Consider the following 18,193-nt stretch of genomic DNA (forward strand, 5'->3'; position numbering starts at 1 on the left):
GGCCATGGCTCACGGGCCCAGCCGCTCCGCGGCATGCGGGACCCTCCCAGACCGGGGCACGAACCCGTGTCCCCTGCACCGGCAGGCGGACTCCCAACCACTGCGCCACCAGGGAAGCCCTTTGTTTTGTTTTTATAAATTTATTTGTTTTTATTTTTTGGCTGTGTCAGGTCTTCATTGCTATGCGCGGGCTTTCTCTAGTTGCAGTGAGCGGGGGCTACTCTTCGTTGTGGTGCGCGGGCTTCTCATTGCCGTGGCTTCTCTTGTTGCGGAGCACAGGCTCTAAAGCATGTGGGCATTTTGGCATACAGGCTCAGTAGTTGTGGCTCGTGGGCTCTAGAGTGCAGGCTCAGGAGTTGTGGTGCACGGGCTTTGTTGCTCTGTGGCATCTGGGATCTTCCTAGACCAGGGATCGAACCTGTGTCCCCTGCATTGGCCGGCAGATTCTTAACCACTGCACCACCAAGGGAAAGCCCGGGTCGTTTGTTTTTCTGATATTGAGCTGCATGAGCTGCTTGTATATTTTGCAGATTAATCCTTTGTCATTGCTTCCTTTGCGAATGTTTTCTCCCATTCTGAGGGTTGTCTTTTCATCTTGTTTATGGTTTCCTTTGCTGTGCAAAACACTTCCTGACACCATACATGAAAATAAGTTCAAAATGGATTAAAGACCTAAATGTAAGGCCAGACGCTACAAAACTCTTAGAGGAAAACATAGGCAGGACGCTGTGCAACATAAATCACAGCAAGGTCCTTTTAGGCACACCTCCCAAAGAAATGGAAATAAAGACAAAAATAACAAACGGGACCACACACAGATTTTGAATTCTTAATTCCTAGTGCTTTTTGATTTAAATTTCAAACCCTCAGTGCTGAACCAGAGATTCTGTGGGTTATGGAAAAACAGTTTTATTGTATAGTTCTTTATTGCATGTTTCAAGATTAAGTTTTTTTCAGAAAGGTGAGAAAACCTTTCTGATTAAAGGTAAATTGAGGAGGCTTCCCTGGTGGCGCAGTGGTTGAGAGTCCGCCTGCCGATGCAGGGGACACGGGTTCGTGCCCCAGTCCGGGAAGATCCCACATGCCGCAGAGCGGCTGGGCCCGTGAGCCATGGCCGCTGAGCCTGCGCGTCCGGAGCCTGTGCTCTGCAACGGGAGAGGCCACAACAGTGAGAGGCCCGCGTACCACAAAAAAAAAAAAAAAAAAAGGTAAATTGATATGCTGATTCAGATTACAGGACTAGTACAGCTGAGGTTGAGACCACGTGGTGTTCAGTTGCCAGTGTGCAGCACAGCTGTGGGCTATGCATTGTGGTGCATCTGGGAAACAAAGATATCTCAGGCCTCATTTTACCTAGTGGTATTGACTCTTTATTAAGCCTCACAGTACACGACATTTTTTCTTAGGGCTTCTGTGCTAATTCTGCTCATGCCACCAAGGCTAGCAAAAGAGGAAAGCCATAAAAGCAATGTTGTGGTTTTTCTTTAAGACATATACTGAGAACTGACACCATCGCAGATCGGTAGTGTTCCTGATCTTCTCAGTTAGGAGTAGAAAGCTTATCTGTCACTTTCAGTGGAGCAGATTCATGAGGCGCTGAGAAGTTTAACATAGCCTGTTAGACACCCACCCTTTATTTTACAGTAAGATCGGGACGAGGGTTTTATTGGGATGTTTCCAGGCTGCCATTTTTTGGTTTGTTTTTCAATACAAAGATAGCCTTTGATGTTAAATATGAAGATGCCAACGAAGAGTGTCAGATCTTCAAATTCAGGAGAATATTTGCTCTCTGCCTACCAGTTTTGGGGTTTGGATTAGATCAACGGTTAGTTTCCTAAAGTGTAGTGACTGTAAGATATACAGTTCTTTAAGAATAGTTGTTTTATTGTGTGTGATCATGTTTCTCTTGTGTTTAAATGTTTATTTGCATTTGTATTTTAGTGCTTTCAATTTAAAAAAATCTTTAAGTGGACATTAGCAGTTTTATAAATTTTTCTGCTTTCTCAGTGAGTCTGCAGCATATCCTGTCATGGAATCTGACATACATTCATGGGAATCATTTCTTTCTAATGTTAGAGAAGAAATTGAGAAAGCAAAGGTAAGTTATAAGGTATTTTATAATTCTGTCAAAATCTATCTGATGGTTATAATTCTAAGGAGGTCATGTCATATTGAAACTATTTCTTTTTTGAGCTGTTAAAGACAATATTTATTTTTTGTTGTAATTAAGAATTTTTCATGAAAGAAATGCTGTCTTCTTAACTCTCTTTAAACTCAGGCCTTGATTGTTAAGATTAGAAAAGTTGTGTTTGATAAGGCTGTAGAGCATTCTGATTAATAAGGACTTATTTTGAACTTCTTTCCTTGCAACTCAGTTATATTTCTTGGAAAACGGTTGAGCATTTGTTATGTATGTATAGTAAGGGGAAAAAAGTATTAATTGACAGCTGTGGTTTTCTCTTGGAATTTGTTAGAAAAAGTTAACATTTTTCCTTCTACCTACAGTCTCAGTTTGAAGAACAAATTGAAGCAATTAAAAATGGTTCTCGGCTCAGTGAACTTTCTAAAGTACAGATTTCTGAGCTTTCGTTTCCTGCCTGTAACACAGTAAGTCTATTACATTTTTTTTTTTTTTTTGAAGGAAAGAGAACAGAAAAGGAGTGAAGCACAATTTCTTTCTTAACTGGCCAAAAGTAGTTTGCTGTTATTGTTTTGGGAGTGGGCATGAGATGGATTAACAATTGCCTTCATGTTTTTATTAAGTACTAGGTTAAGCCCTGTGAGGGCTGCCCTTATTTGCCCCTCACCCTGTGACCCTTCTGTCAATGCATTCAGCGTCTTAGATTGTAGGCTCTGGAGCTGCAGTCAGAAGCCTCATCTTGAGCATCTTTTTCCTCCCCAATACCTTGCACACTAAGCGTTCATACTTACCGTGGATTCATCTGCAAAAAAAAAAATGGTGTAAAACGTTAAAAAGTTAGCCACCTTGGACTGATTAAATTTTCTGTTGAGCACCAGTTTTTTTTCTCTCCGTAGAAAAAGTTTTTTCTCTCCATTGAACTGAGTAAGAAAGAGTTTTATTTAGAATTAAAGATCACTTATTTATAGTGTTTCCAAGTTCTTATAGCAGATACGGAAGGGGGAAAAGCATTAGATATCAACAGAATATTTTACCATTAATTTTTAACTCTAGCTTATATAACTTTAAAATTTAAGATTCCTTGAGAACTCTCAGTGTGCCAGGAGCTTGAGTAATAAGTACCCCTAAAAATGATTTACTTTGTGTGTCATTTCTGTGCTGTTCATTCATTGGGTATTTAGTGGTGATCAAGATTAGATGTGGTCTGTGCCCTCAAAGTGCATATGGGTTTGGGAAAGAGAGACTTTAAACCTATAATTATAAGCAAAGTGTGCCAAGATTTTTCACAGGAACATAGAAGGCTATGGCAGCATAAATTAGGAGGAACTAATCTAACCCAGAGGCCTAAGCCTTGGCAGAAGCTCCGCTGTTGGAAGTCTCAGTGAGTCACAGATCTGGAATAGGAATTAACCAGGCAAAAGGAGTAAAAAGGGGTGTGTGTTTGAGGAGGGTTGTGTGGTGTGATGTTTGCAGGGTCAAAGTGTTCCCAGTGGAAGAAGCAGCATATTTGGAGGCTAGGAAAAAAGAGAATACACTCCTTTCATAGCAGTAAAAGGAGTCCACGATGACAAAGGGGGCTATAGGGAGAAAGATTATAATCTCGTGCCCACGGGCCGGAACAAAGGGAGCCTTATTAAGGTGTAAGGTGTGTTTAGCAGTGTGGACTTCTCCTCAGGTCACTAAGAAGCCAGTATAAATTTCCAGTTAGGGAACGACATCAACATTGTACTTGACAATCAACTTGACTGCAGTGTGGAGATGTGGTGGGAGAGGGAGCTGAGGGGGCGATTTCCAGTCAACCAGCTACAGCTCACTGCCCCCAGCCGTGTCCCAGGTCAGAGAGGCAGTGGGGCTGCAGGGAAGAGAACAGATTTGAGGGATGTGCAGGAGGTCAGATGAAAGAGTGGTGCTGGGGCTTCCCTGGTGGCGCAGTGGTTGAGAGTCCGCCTGCCGATGCAGATGACGCGGGTTCGTGCCCTGGTCCGGGAGGGTCCCACATGCCGCCGAGCGGCTGGGCCCGTGAGCCATGGCTGCTGAGCCTGCGCGTCCGGAACCTGTGCTCCGCAATGGGAGAGGCTGCAACAGTGAGAGGCCCGCGTACCGCAAAAAAAAAAAAAAAAGAGTGGTGCTGCTTGTGAGATCGTAAGGCCAACAATCTTGAGGATGACTCTGGGTTTCTGTCAGTGAAGTGGCGTCGGAGGAAGAGCAGGGTGAGGAGACCACCCTGAGGCTGGTGTTGAAGACGTAGGGCTTGAGTGGCCTTGGAATCAGTCACCCACGTGGATCTGCCCATTAGGAAGTTCGGATGTGCAGATTTGGATCTCAAGAAGATATTCTAGACTCGAATCTTTTTAAAAGTGGGCATTATGGATTTCCCTGGCGGTCCGGTGGTTAGGACTCTGCGCTTCCACTGCAGGGGGCATGGGTTCGATCCCTGGTCGGGGAACTGAGATACTACATGCTGCACTGCGCGGCCAAAAAAAAAAAAGTGGGCACACAGTCACCGAGGAACGCTAGGGCGTAGCACGGGTGGGGTGGAGGCTGCACCTCTGGCAACGTGAGGGGCAGCAGCACTTCAGGCGTACACGGCGGCAGGGCTGTGGGGAGAGCTGAGCCAGGGGCCCAGCGGATGGGACGGAAGCCAGCAGTGTGGGGCCATGAAGAGCTCATTTTGAGAAAGAGAAGGTGGCCAGCAATTTTTAAGAACAAAACATTTAATTTGTTGTAATTCAAATGCTGTGCACTTGAGCAGCCAGGTTTTATTATAGTTGTGCTTAATTGTTAGTCTTTGTTCACGGATGTCACTCTTAGTGATCCAGCCACTGTGGTGTGTTCCTTGTAGGTTCATCCTAAGTTACTTCCTGAGTCTTCAGACCACGATGATCAAGGCCCCTCCACTTCTACAAGTCACAGGACTGGAGACCGAACAGCGGTTCCCGAAGAATCAAGTCTGGTCTCTGCTACTGGTGGCCCAGTGGAGTCGCCCTCCTGTGAGCCAGAAGCCGGCCGGCTGCCAGAATGTGAGAGCGCCGGCCAGGCAGCTCAGTCAGAGCCAAGCCCGGTGGCTGATCAGAAGTTACCTGGTGCTCCAGGACGTGCCACCCGTTCAAGCCAGTCTCCAAAGAAACCGTTCAATAGTATTATTGAGCACCTGTCAGTGGTGTTCCCCTGTTACAGCAGGTACGAATCTGAAATGTCTGCAACTCTGTTGAGTGCTGTATTGAACTGAGGTTTCCTGATTAGATAACATTACAGCCAATTAGGGGCTGAAGTGGAAAGAACTGCATAATTGTTTTACTCAGAAAGACAAGCGCTGCACTTTTTCCTTTTGTAAACATAGAAGTGAGCAGTTTCAAACCAATAGATTGAAAACATTGAACACTGGTTAATCAATACTCATCAGAACCCATGGCAGTTTGCTAAGATTTAGATGAACTCAGTAATTCTCCAACACTAGTTATGGAATCACTAAATGACTGCAAAACATTAGTTTTACAGTATTATTTCAGGGAAAAAAATCCCACATATAGCCACGAAGGCAACAGCAACTTAACACCTTGTTGGACAGCACCTCCGATTTGTTAGAGGTGTGAGGCTGACGAGGCTAGTAGTCAGGTGTGTGAGCATGTTACAAAGGGATCCTCATGAGGGTGAGGAGAGCTGCTTTTTTGGCGGGCGGTGGAGGGGGGAGTATAGTTGATTTACAGTGTTGTATTAGTTTCAGGTGTACAGCAAAGTGAATCAGTTGTACATTTACGTATATCCACTCATTTTTAGATTCTTTTCCCATGTAGGTCATTACAGAGTATTGAGTAGAGTTCCCTGTGCTATACAGTAGGTCCTTATTAGTTATCTATTTTATATATAATAGTGTGTATGTGTCACTCCCAGTCTCCCCATTCATCCCCTCCCACCCCCCCAGAAACCATAGATTTGTTTTTTATGTCTGTGACTATTTCTGTTTGGTAAATAAGTTCATTTGTACCATTTTTTTAGATTCCATGTATAAGCAATATCATATATTTGTCTTTCTCTGTCTGACTTACTTCACTCAGTATGATAGTCTCTAGGTCCATCCATGTTGCTGCAAATGGGGAGAGCTGCTTTTAACTAAGTCAGCCAGAGTTGTCATTCAGGCACTTCAGCAGTGCTTCTGCATCAACCTCTGACCTCACTCCAGATTGGTGCGAGGGGACAGAGGTACTGGTCTCAGCCTGGAGAGAAGGTGAAGTGGAGGGAATGTCTCTGGGATACAGCTCAGAAGAGAGGATTCCACATCCAGAATTGACCCTCTGCACCTCCCTTGTTATTTCTGTCTTTGACACGATATTAGTCACAGTCTTTGAGATTATACTTTTGAAACACAGTAGTTAATTATGATTGGCCAAATTTGATGTTTTGCATTTGTCAGTGGAGCCCTGCCCATTTGGAAATAAGTATATCTTGTCTGCACATGGGCATGTTTAGCCCTGCCTAAGTTTGATAAACATTGTAAGTTCTCTCAATAGCAATTACCATGCAAATTAGTAAAAATAGTCAGGTTGTAATTACCAAAAGTACATTACAAATAAAATTGTTTGCAATCCTGACTAAATCTGGCAGAATATAAACCACCAAATAGATATGCATCCTAATTTTCTGCATGTTAAAGCATATGAGGTATTAGTGCTACAGATACCAAGTTCCTATTGATTAACGATATAAATCACATCCACTGCTACCTATGAAAAATTCAGGCTTTGAAAACTTTGTTGTTGGTTAGTTTTTTTTTTTTTTTTTTTTTTTTGCGGTACGCTGGCCTCTCACTGCTGTGGCCTCTCCCGTCGCAGAGCACAGGCTCCGGACGCGCAGGCTCAGCGGCCATGGCTCACGGGCCCAGCCGCTCCGCGGCATGTGGGATCTTCCCGGGCTGGGACACGAACCCGTGTCCCCTGCGTCGGCAGGCGGACTCTCAACCACTGCGCCACCAGGGAAGCCCTGTTGGTTAGATTTTTAAAGGGAAGAAGTCAACAAAACTAGTTTGTTCTTAGATAGAAAGAGATTTTATTGATTTCAAGTCAGATCCAGTGGCGTCTGATCATTCATTGATTTTGCTTCAAGCTACAGTATATCCAGGCTGTAAGAAGTCAGGTTTCTAAGTAGAGATGGAGATCTCAAATGGATCTATCAGATACACTGTTACTTTGAAAGTCTATTAAAACAAATATTTAGAAATAATATTGGAATTTTCATAGTGCTTTGAAAGATTGATTTTGCTGCTCTCTATATACAGTTACTGTTGTTGTCTACAAATGAATTATTTGTGTGTATTTGATTTTGTTTCTTTTTGCTTTTGGGTTAATATTGGCCTATAACATTTCTTTGCAGCAGAAAACTTTAACTTTCTCTTGACATTATTCCCACTTTCCCTTTCAGCACCGAGCTTGCTGGTTTTATTAAAAAAGTGAGGAACAAAAACAAGAACTCGCTCTCTGGATTGAGTATTGACGAAATTGTCCAAAGAGTGACAGAACACATTCTAGATGAAGAGAAAAAGAAAAAGGTCAGTATTTCATTTAGATTCAATAAAATGTTCTACTTTATTCTTATTTATTTATAAAATAAGAGAATTGTGGGGGAAAATGCTTCCAACCCAAAAATGGAGAGCAATTCAGTAGATAGAAGAGGGTCAAGTTTTTGGGTAACTGAACTTGCCTCCCTGCTCCATGTTCTTGCTGCAGCCGAATCCAGGAAAGGACAGGAGGCCATCTGAGCCCAGCTCTGCTGCTTCTGTGACCAGGGCCACCCAGGGCCCGCCCTCCGTGCTTGTTGGATCATCACCCGAAAGCCAGGGGCAGAAGACAGACAACGTCCCTGTGAGTGTTGCATGTATGACCATAAGAGTCAGTTCTCTTCTTCTGATGAAGAACAAGAAGGAAACAGAACTATTAATCCATGATTTAGCCCCATTTTTCTAGATTGAATTTATTTGATCTTGAAATTGGAAACCAAGTTTAGATGTACTTGAGTGTTTCATTAGGAGAGCCAGTGAATGGCGAGGTTGTCTCTCCACTTCCACGGGTAGCTCGGGGCCCCTGCATGTAGTGACAAGAAGAGCTGTGACCACATTGTGGGAACTGGGCCTGTGGATGGTCAGATAAATTCCCTTTTTATATCAAGTGTGAATAGTTGGAAAATTTGATTTTTGGATAATTTTCTTCTATGTGTGACCATGGGCTTTGGAATAACACAGACTTGGTTCCATCACTTAATAACACTGTGAGCTCGAATCATATCTGCTTGTTCGGGTCGTCGTGGGGATGAAGTGCTGAAGTAGAATAGGCAGAGTCAAGTGCTGTGCTCGGGAAAGGCTGGTTGCTTCCCTTCTCTCTCCCATCAAGGGGCGCGGGGGGGCACACAGGATTGAGCCCGTTAAATTAACTTGCCTTTAATTTGATATACTGATTTAGATTGTTTGTTGTCCTTTCAGACAATGAGAATATTACAGTTACACAGAACTTTTTATAAAATGCTGTTACATCTGTGATGTCAGTTGACAGGGCATTATAACTGTCTGTGAATGAGGAATCCGAGGCACAGGTGGCTCGCGCATCTTGCCAGCGTTTCTTCCTTCGATTTGACGACAGCGTCCTCAGCGCACTGACCAGCTCGTGCTGGGAACTGTGCGTTAGGGACCGGCTGAACGTGTGGCTGGAAGAGAGATGGCCGCCTGGCGGCTCACAGCCGTGGGCTTCAGATTGAATTCTGGTGCGGAGCACATTTCCCTTTTTTATAGATTTATTATTTATTTATTTATTTTTGGCTGTGTTGGGTCTTCGTTTCTGTGCGAGGGCTGCCTCCAGTTGCGGCAAGCGGGGGCCACTCTTCATCGCGGTTCGCGGGCCTCTCACTGTCACGGCCTCTCTTGTTGCGGGGCACAGGCTCCAGACGCGCAGGCTCAGTAGTTGTGGCTCACGGGCCTAGTTGCTCCGCGGCATGTGGGATCTTCCCAGACCAGGGCTCGAACCCGTGTCCCCTGCATTGGCAGGCGGATTCTTAACCACTGCGCCACCAGGGAAGCCCCCACATTTCCCTTTTTTGTCCAGCTACAGTATCACCGTTCAGGTGAAATTGAAATTAGAAGAGTTGCAGGCCCCATAGCACAGTCAGCAGTGCAAGACTGCACAAAGAGTGCTGGTTTGCTGACTTGTGCTAAGCAGTGAATCTTTTTTGTGAACTCGTTTTTATGCCTCCCATACATTTTCACTTTCCGCTACCCTTTGGAGACTTTCTGCATCACATACACTCAGGTCCCAGAGGGTCTCACCCCAAAGGGAAAGCTTGTGATCCTACAGAGCATTCCTGCAAAGCCTGGCTGGAGTCCCCTCCCTCTCTCAGGGGTGTTCCTGCTGGTCACGTGCTCTGTGGTCGAACAACCAGGTCAACTTCTTAGCGTTCTCATTGATGTGTGAGTGTGCGTGTGAACTCCTTTGTGTGCGTGTGTGTGCGTGTGTGCACGCGTGCGTCTGTGTGCTTGTTGGCCATCCCAAGATAGACCATAATCACCTTTTGGGAAGAGACTGCTTTCTACTTCATGGTTGATGTTGATAGTAATAAAGGTGTAAAAGCTGACTTATAAGAATAATATGTATTGAAACTGGGACTTAATTTGCTAATCATAGGTAGTTTTTTAAAGATTAAAAGTAATTTGCTTTTTTTTTTTTTAATTAATGAACTTTTGGCTGTGTTGGGTCTTTGTTGCTGTGCGCGGGCTTTCTCTAGTTGCGGCGAGCAGGGGCTACTCTTTCTTGTGGTGCGCGGGCTTCTCATTGCGGTGGTTTCTCTTGTTGCGGAGCATGGGCTCTAGACGTGTGGGCTTCGGTAGTTGTGGCACGTGGGCTCAGTAGTTGTGGCTCACGGGCCCTAGAGTGTGTGGGCTTCAGTAGTTGTTGCTCGCGGGCTCTAGAGCACAGGCTCAGTAGTTGTGATGCACAGGCTTAGTTGCTCCACGGCCTGTGGGATCTTCCTGGACCAGGGCTCGAACCCATACCTCCTGCATTGGCAGGCAGATACTTAACCACTGCGCCACAGGGAAGTCCCTGCTTTGTATTTTTAAATTATAAAAGTTTTGTGGTTCATAATAGAAAATCCAAATAAAGAGAGCATGTAAAGAACCCCAAAACCCACCCTCTAAGGGTAACCAGTACTATCACATCAGTCTATATTTTTCTAAACTCTTCTGTATCTGTGTGTCTACTGAATTTAGTCAACTGTGCATATATTTGTGTGTGGGGGGGTTTTCTTTTTCAATTAGAAATATATTGTGCCCACTTTTCCATACTAGGAAACAGTCAAGTTAACCATGAATTTTTCTGAACTTTGCAGAGGCCTTAACCTGCCCTTTCCCCAGGGCTGACACCGCCACATTTCCTTCCAGACCCTTCCCTGGGGGGCCACAGAGAGGAGTGAGAGCACATCTGACCCATTGCTGCAGCGGCAACAGTGCCATGGGAAAGAGAAAACCCCGTGCAGCAGTTCAGGGCGTCATAGCCTTCAGGCACTGCCCCCAGCTGCACTCCCTGACCTTAACCCACTGCCAGGGCTGCATTCATTCACTTTCTTGACAGTTTATGGAGTCTCAGTTTGGGACCAGGTTCCTTGCCAGCTGCTAGGAACACAGATAAGCAAGGCCACTTCCTGCCTTCAGGGTGCTCAGAGTTAAGATGGGGAGTGAGAGTCAAAGTTAATGATGCGTGTGGGGTGAGTGCTGTGAGCCATAGGGAGAGCTTCACGCCTGGTGTTCTAGGCTGGCCCTCTGCTTTCACACAGAGCACGCTGTCTGTGCTCACCAGACTGGGAGCGGCTAGGGCCGGAAGCCCTCCCGTTCATCTCTGTGTCACTGTGCCCCGCACAGTCCCTGACTATGGATGTTTGCTGGATGAGCCGTCAGTTTGTTTTGTTTTGATTTATACAAGTAATCCACATTCATGGAAACTTTAGAAAAACAGCAAAGAAAAAAGTTAAATCTCTCAACCAAAGTAGCCAGTAACTACTGTTAACATTTTATATCTTTCCAGACTCTTTTCTAGGCATCTCTATATATACACATTCTCTCTATTTTTAAAATATTGAATTATATAATCATATGATACATACTGTTCTGTAGCCTACTTCTATTCAGAGAGTTTTTGTGACTAACTTGCCACGTCACGGATTATGGAATTCCGTCATGATTTTAATCAGCCCCACGATAATCCATAGTGTAGAGATGTCATAATTTATTACTGTCTCCAACTGTTAGATAATTAGATGAACAATTAATTTGTAATATTCAGCTAGTACCATACTTTATTTAGGTATGGGTTGGGGTAAGTAGGTATTTGTAGTATTTTAGCTGGGAATGAGTTAACCACATAAAACATTTTTTTCTCTGAGAAAAGTAAAACTTCATTTTTTCCTAAGAAATGTTATTAGAAAATAAGTTGTTCCCTCAGTCTCCTTAACTATAATTGAGAATAATTTTCCACCTTAGCTGTGAAAGTTCTGGAAGGCCACTTGTAAGAAGAGCTCATGTAGTAAGGAGAAATTTAGTTATTCTTTACTATTGAGATGCATTTGTTTTGACAGGTGTCCGGTGCAAATTCCTGTGAAATATGCCTAGAAGTATTCAAATCCAAAAATGTACGTGTGCTGAAATGTGGGCACAAGTTTCACAAAGGGGTAAGAGTTCTCCTTGGCCATCCTCATGTCATGCATTTTGTCTATGGAGTATTTTGAAAATAAAAAGGGACTTTGTTTTCTAAGCTTCAGTACTTGCATTTTCAAAGCACTTTCTAAACCTCCTCATGTCTGTGATGATTGTCTCCCTCCCAAACATTGATGCTGCAGGAAGGGGAGCAGATTCCTGGGCCCTGCGGCGTGCACTGTGCACACTGTCGTCTTCGCTATGTCACGAGTGCAGAAGAGCAGTTGGCCCCATCAGTTGCTGAAAGTCACAGCAGTACTAGTTCCTTAGAAGTCAGTTTTTTTTTTTTTTTTTTAGAAGTCAGTTTTTTATACGCACCAGTTTCTTATCTGCACGGTCAGACAGATCACAGTGCAGCAGTTTGTCAATTTACTGCAGCAGGTGAAGTAAGTTTAACATTTCGGAGGAGAAAAACTGAACTTAACTGGGTCCACTGTGCCTGATCCTGGGAGATTCTGGCCTGTGCCCTTCCAAGATTTGTGGTAACTGTTTTGGTGTTTTGGGTGCTGTGAGCATTTGTCCTGCACCCCTGCTGCTGGGTTAGAGCAGATCAGGTCTCTGCCCTGTCAGTGTAGGAATCCCTGAGAAAAGGGGTACACACGGTACACTCACTAGAAGGAGTCCACACAGCGTGCAGTCTCCCGCGCGGCCTGCCTTCTCCCTCCTTCCCGGGTAGGGGCATCCTGCCTGGGCTCTCGAACTTACACACACACTCGGCTCTGTAGCAGCAGCAGGCCAGCTGGGAGCACGCTGGGTAGACAGGCTCCTGTGAGGCTGTGTGGCGTGCAGGCCGGTGGGATGGGCAAGGAACAAGACCAGGCAGACAGGGTGAGTCCAAGGGCCAGCCTCTAGAAGTCAGAGTGGCTGAAGCACGAGACTGGAGCAGGGTGTGGGGATGGGAGGGCAAGGCCATGCCCCAAGGTCAGGCCCTGAGTGTTCAAGGTCACATTCTGAGGTGGGTTTCTTTGTTCCTGGAGCTTGGTCCAGACTCCTACCCTGAGCAGGCTCTGGTGTCCCTGGATGTTGGGTGGCTCCAGGCCCTACCAAATGTCACAGTGAAGTTAGCCGTGTCTGCTGAGGCGAGTGGTACAGGAGGGCTGAGGTTCCATGTGCTCCTAAAGGCACTGGCTAATTGTCTTTTCTCATTTCAGTGCTTCAAGCAATGGCTTAAGGAGCAGAGCACTTGCCCAGCCTGCCTGGCTCATGATCTCCTGTCAGAAGAGTAGCCTGCCCTTCTGGAAGAGGCCCACCCACTGTTCTAGGTAGTTACAGTTCACTAAAGAGTATGTACTGTTTGTTGAGTTGGAAGAATAACAATATACTACCTTTGATATAAAAAGCAACATGTGAAGATTCTTTGCACCGTGCTTCACAGTGCTAATAAATGGAAATCTTTAGAACAGCTAACAGTAAGTAATTTCCCAACTCTGACTAGCCACTTAATAATCGCCAAATGGTGGCTGATAAAGTCATGTGTGACCGCATCCTTATATGGCTGGGGCTGCTGCAGAGGTGCTCTCTGAGATGGAAGGAAAATATGGTGAGTGCCTCAAAGCAGGACTTAAATTATAAGTAGCCTTGATCGTTTAAAGTGCCCCACGTTAAAGTTTTTTGAGATCAGTATTCCTAAACAAATGCCTACGTTTTTCCTTAAAGATTCTGCATTTTAAAAAATGGGCTTAAGCAAACCACACTTGACTAGGTTGTAGTTGATGTTAAAATATTGGCTGATTCAGACCAAAAGGTTCATTCAGATCTCCTCTTCAAGTGATTTTGATTTTTCATTTCATTATTTTATTTCTCCCCAGTAGATTTATAAGTGCTTGTTTTTCATATTTTAAAGACATAATGATTTTTGAAAATCACACAATAAACTTATTAACATCAGCCAAGACTTATTTTAACCCCTAAAATTGAGGCTCCATATCCATTATCCCAGCCCCACATTGGGAACCTACTCTGAATACTTCTCTATTCTCACTAGGGATGTTGTCCCTCTTTATGAGTTAGACAACAGGTGTTTGGGTGTCTCTGTCCAGCACACAGTGGGCACTTTCCTTATCCTACCACCAAAAAGAGACACTTGTGTAATTAGTCCTGAGGAGTCCCTGTTACAATTGTTCGGTGTTTGACATTTGTGTAAAGTAATGCATGCTCTCTTGTACTGTGGCCTGAGAACAAAACTGTAACTGCATTAGAAACTGTTAAAAAATTAGTTCTCTGTAGTGACTTCATAGGCAGTAGTAGTAAATACAGAAACATGAATTCTGGACACATTCCATTTCTCTCAAACAGGAAGGGTCAAAAAATGTTTTTCCATGTGTTCTTTGTTACCCCCTAGATGCTCACAGTCCCAAGTTCATGAGCTGATTTGGTCGCTTCCCTCTGCCTTGGTTCCCTGTGAGTTTTGATGTCTTAGTGACTTAGTGCATAGAAGCTTCCTTCATATTTTGAAGCAAGTCCCTAAAACATTGTCTGCATGTTCAGAATAACTGAGGACTTGTAGATATGAAGATACACAGGGCCCAGTTTGTAGCAGCAGGTACAAAGGGAAAGAAGAGCAGCTGGAGAGAAAGAGAACGTGTTTTGTACATAACTTCAAACAAATACTTGTGAACATGCCTTACACATGTCCTGTAAGTGTCGAAATAAAAAGCATTCTAAAATAACATCAGTTTACTGTCGTGTTATCTGTTCTTTGTCAAATAATTTAAAGTATTCTACTTGAAAATTCAAGACATATATTACGCTGACATTTTAAAAGGTGACTTCATTTGGAAAGAAGAGCCATGGTACGTCTGAGGAGTCTAACCAAGAGGTCTTAGGACATTTTAGAGCCTGGATCAAAGACATCCTCTGTGCCTAAACAGAGGTTGCTAAACTCAAGTTCACAAGATTGGCTGTTGAAATTTGTGAATGGAAAGATTATACAGAGATGGCAGAGTTTACTGTTTAGGCTAGAATGAGAGGTTTTTCATGTGAATACACGTGAAAATGTGAGAGTTAATCAAATTGCATTTCTCAGTATTGACTTTTTTGAGGACTTGTGGATGGTTAGCAGACATTTGGTCCACACCAAAATGTCCTTGATATTTGATCCTGTCCAAAACCATTTGGCATGGACCAAATATGCTTGTGGATGTTTTAGATTGGGCCAGATTTCAAGGACCTTTTGGTCCTTGTGGATTCATGAGAAGGGTTTCCCTTTTAGAGGACCTTCTGGTATGCTGAGCACTAAGAGATGATTGAAAAAAGCCAATATTATCAGTCTGTGTCTTTAATCCGGTAGCATTTAATTGAAAATAGCGTATAACTTAAAACAATGACTGTTCCTAAGAGTTTGGATTGTTTTCCCTGCTGAAAAGTTTAATCTGTGCTATAAATAATGCATAATCCAATATAAAATTGAAATGGTACCCCAGCATGGCAAAATGTTACTACACTTTGAAGGTAATTTCAAAGACCGTAGAGTGGAAACAGGTGGGGAAAGTGATCACACCACAAAACTGAAGCAACGAAATTATTTTAGGTAGTTTTTCAATCAGATGTCACTCTGGAAAAATGGATTAAAGGAAACAGGTAGAAGAAATGATGGCAAGGTGGAAATTTCTTTCATCATCATATGAGGTGCTTGCTGGTGAGGTTGATAAAAAGGGAAGACAGCGAAGTAGACGGGAAGGCTTGTCTGAGTGAGGACCACAACCATCTCCATTAGGACCCTTCGTGAAAGGAACAGGAAATACATTTCTGGTGTTTTAACTTGAGTCAAACTTGATAAACGTTAATCATCAAACTTTATTAAAAAATAATTGTAAGAAGAATGGATCATCGGTTGTATCTAATCCCTTTTTCTCCTCTTCACCCTGATATGATCTACTTAGAGGACACGTCCACCTTCAAGTAGCCCTATACCTTCAGTGCTTTGCTGAGAAGGGTGGGCAACCCTGGACAACAGTGAGAACAAATGTGTACTGAGTATCTACTGTGCGCTAGGCCCTGGCTTCGACATCCTGATACGGCAGTGAAGGAGAGACAAGGACTGTGAAATTTGTCTTCCAGTTACAGACAGTGAACAAATTTAGAATGTAATTTCAGGTGCTGAGAAGGGCTTTGAAAAAGTATCAAGGAAGGTGTATAGATTAATAATAAAGTTCCTGCAAAGTGTTTAGCACAGTGCCTTGCACGTAAACCTGTGATAAAGGGGAGCCAGTGATTGTTACTAAGGTCAGGGCCTGGAAATTGCACAGGGAGAGAGCTTGGTGGTCCGGTGTAAGAAAAGCTTTGTTAGATTAGGAGATCTCCTCAGTGTAGCCTAGACTGTGGAACGTAGTCAGGTAGAGAACAGAGCGAGAAGAGATCAAAGCACCTCAAAGTAGTTTTGAAAAATAACAGCTTTGTTCCTGAAATCTCCCTGTTGACTTTGATGACATCATGATTCTGTAGCAAAGGATAATTTCACCTGTGACTTTTCCAAATCACCTGGATGAGCAGTTTTGAGGTAGCTTTTCTGTTCAGTTTGGTTTTAGGACCAGAGTTCTATGCCTGGCTCGGCTGGGGGTTTGTACTGGAGCATGGGAGAGGCCTGGGCAGGCTCATCCCAGTAGAGGAGGCATGTAATCCCAGCTCCCTGGTTTGGGGGGAGAACTGCTATTACCATCACCTCCAGTTTATATTGTCTCCTCCTATTTATCCTTTAAAGGTGAAAGAAAAAAAGATAAAAGATTCAGCCAAAATCCAGAAATTAAACAGCATTAGTAAACAACAAAATCCTAATGAGACAACCATCAATAATCAGAAAAACGTTTTCAGCTGTATTAAGAACACTAATTTTGGGCATACATATGGGAAAAAATGAAGCTTGACCTCAAACCATATATAAACATCAATTCCAAATGGATGGATTCCAGTGGATTCCAGTGTTCCTAAATATGAAAAGTAAAATAATAAGGCTTCCGCAGAAAACACAGTCTTCTTGGCCTTGGCAAAGATTTATTAGGACATGAAAAGCACTAACCATGAAGATAAAAATCTGATAACTTGAATCATTACAAGTAAGAACTCTATCAAGTCAAGCTGTGAAGTGGAGGAAATTTTTAATATTTCCAACAAAGCCTTCGGAATATACTTAAAAATGTTAAGAAGAAGAAAAGAAAATGATGTTAAGAAAAAGGTGATATATTTAGAAATGAGCTAGAGATTTGAATAGGCTCTTCACAAATATCCAGATGGTTAATAGGCATTTTGATAGCCCGATTTGTTCAGTATCCGTCGTCAGAGAAATGCAAATTAAAACCAGTGACCTAGATGCCCACCAGGATGACTAACATAAAAAAAAGACTGACAGCTAATACTGTAGTACCCTATGACAGAGTCCCACCCCAAGGCATGCACTCAGCAGAAATGCATGCCGTAGTACAAGTGTTTTAATACTCGCTTCATTCATAATAGCCTCAAACTAGAAACCCTCCAGATGTCCGTCAACATAGAATGGACAAATCATGGCCTATTCACGTGATGGGATACTCGGCAATGAAACAAAGGAACTACTACTACACAAAACTACACAGAAGATTCTCACAAACAATACTGAGCCAGAGTGGTGAAACAAAATAGAATTCCCTTTACGCGAGTTTCGAGAGCTGGAAACTGGTCGGAGAGGTCAGCATCCTTACCTGTGAGGTGATGCTGCTAACAGGGAAAGGGCATTGGAAATGGTCTGCAGTCTTCAGGTGAGCAGTGCTGACCGGAGTCATTCAGAAAATTCATGGAGCTGTACATTAAAAATGCGTGCACTTTTCTGTTGTTTTCAGTAAAACTGAACAGCAAGTGTAAAAAACAAGACAACGCTGATACACCTGGGCCCCAGAGGCATAGTGAGTGTGTGGTCCCTGGCGAAGCTCATGGGAAGCTGGTCCTGCGCCTGTGTGCACGGCCCTCACAGCTGTTAGATTACATTCCCACCAGAGGCCCGGAGTGACCTGAACACCCCACCGTGGAACAGGTGCCCCCTCCTTGGGTTGCCGGCTCCTGCAGCCTCCCAGCAGGGACCTCAGCCCGCCAGCGGGCCTTCGGGAAGTTGCTCTGTAGGGTGGTGAGGAAGTGAGCCTGATGCCAGATTCGTTATTGCTGCTGAGTTGAGAGGAAAAAAAGCCAGACCACACCTTGCTGGGAAGGTGGTGCCAGTCATCTTGCAGTTGCCTGGTACTAACGTGGAGGACCGTCCCCTTTGCAAGAACCGGTGCTGGCATCCTTGGCGTGGGTGAGGTCTGGGGTGCTGGAGTCGGCTCTAACTGGCCCCAGTAACAAGAGCCAATTGTTAGGTTTTCAGG

At 43.9% G+C, this 18,193-nt stretch overlaps 1 protein-coding gene across 12 annotated transcripts in view; it reads left to right on the forward strand.

Annotated features, from left to right (window-relative positions):
* Window positions 1-14,537, forward strand: part of TTC3 (tetratricopeptide repeat domain 3) — a 140,628-nt gene extending 126,091 nt beyond the window's left edge. For all 12 annotated transcript variants that reach the window (XM_032629851.1, XM_032629854.1, XM_032629860.1 and 9 more), the window contains 7 exons: window positions 2,008-2,098; window positions 2,506-2,607; window positions 4,983-5,320; window positions 7,556-7,682; window positions 7,861-7,995; window positions 11,747-11,839; window positions 13,016-14,537. In XM_032629851.1, the coding sequence (XP_032485742.1) occupies window positions 2,008-2,098; window positions 2,506-2,607; window positions 4,983-5,320; window positions 7,556-7,682; window positions 7,861-7,995; window positions 11,747-11,839; window positions 13,016-13,090 (961 nt within the window). In that variant the 3' untranslated portion in view covers window positions 13,091-14,537. The remainder of the gene's footprint in view (window positions 1-2,007; window positions 2,099-2,505; window positions 2,608-4,982; window positions 5,321-7,555; window positions 7,683-7,860; window positions 7,996-11,746; window positions 11,840-13,015) is intronic.
* The last annotated feature ends 3,656 nt before the right edge of the window (window positions 14,538-18,193 follow it).

Source organism: Phocoena sinus, chromosome 4 (assembly GCF_008692025.1).
Source record: "Phocoena sinus isolate mPhoSin1 chromosome 4, mPhoSin1.pri, whole genome shotgun sequence".
Classification (NCBI taxonomy): Eukaryota; Metazoa; Chordata; class Mammalia; order Artiodactyla; family Phocoenidae; genus Phocoena; species Phocoena sinus.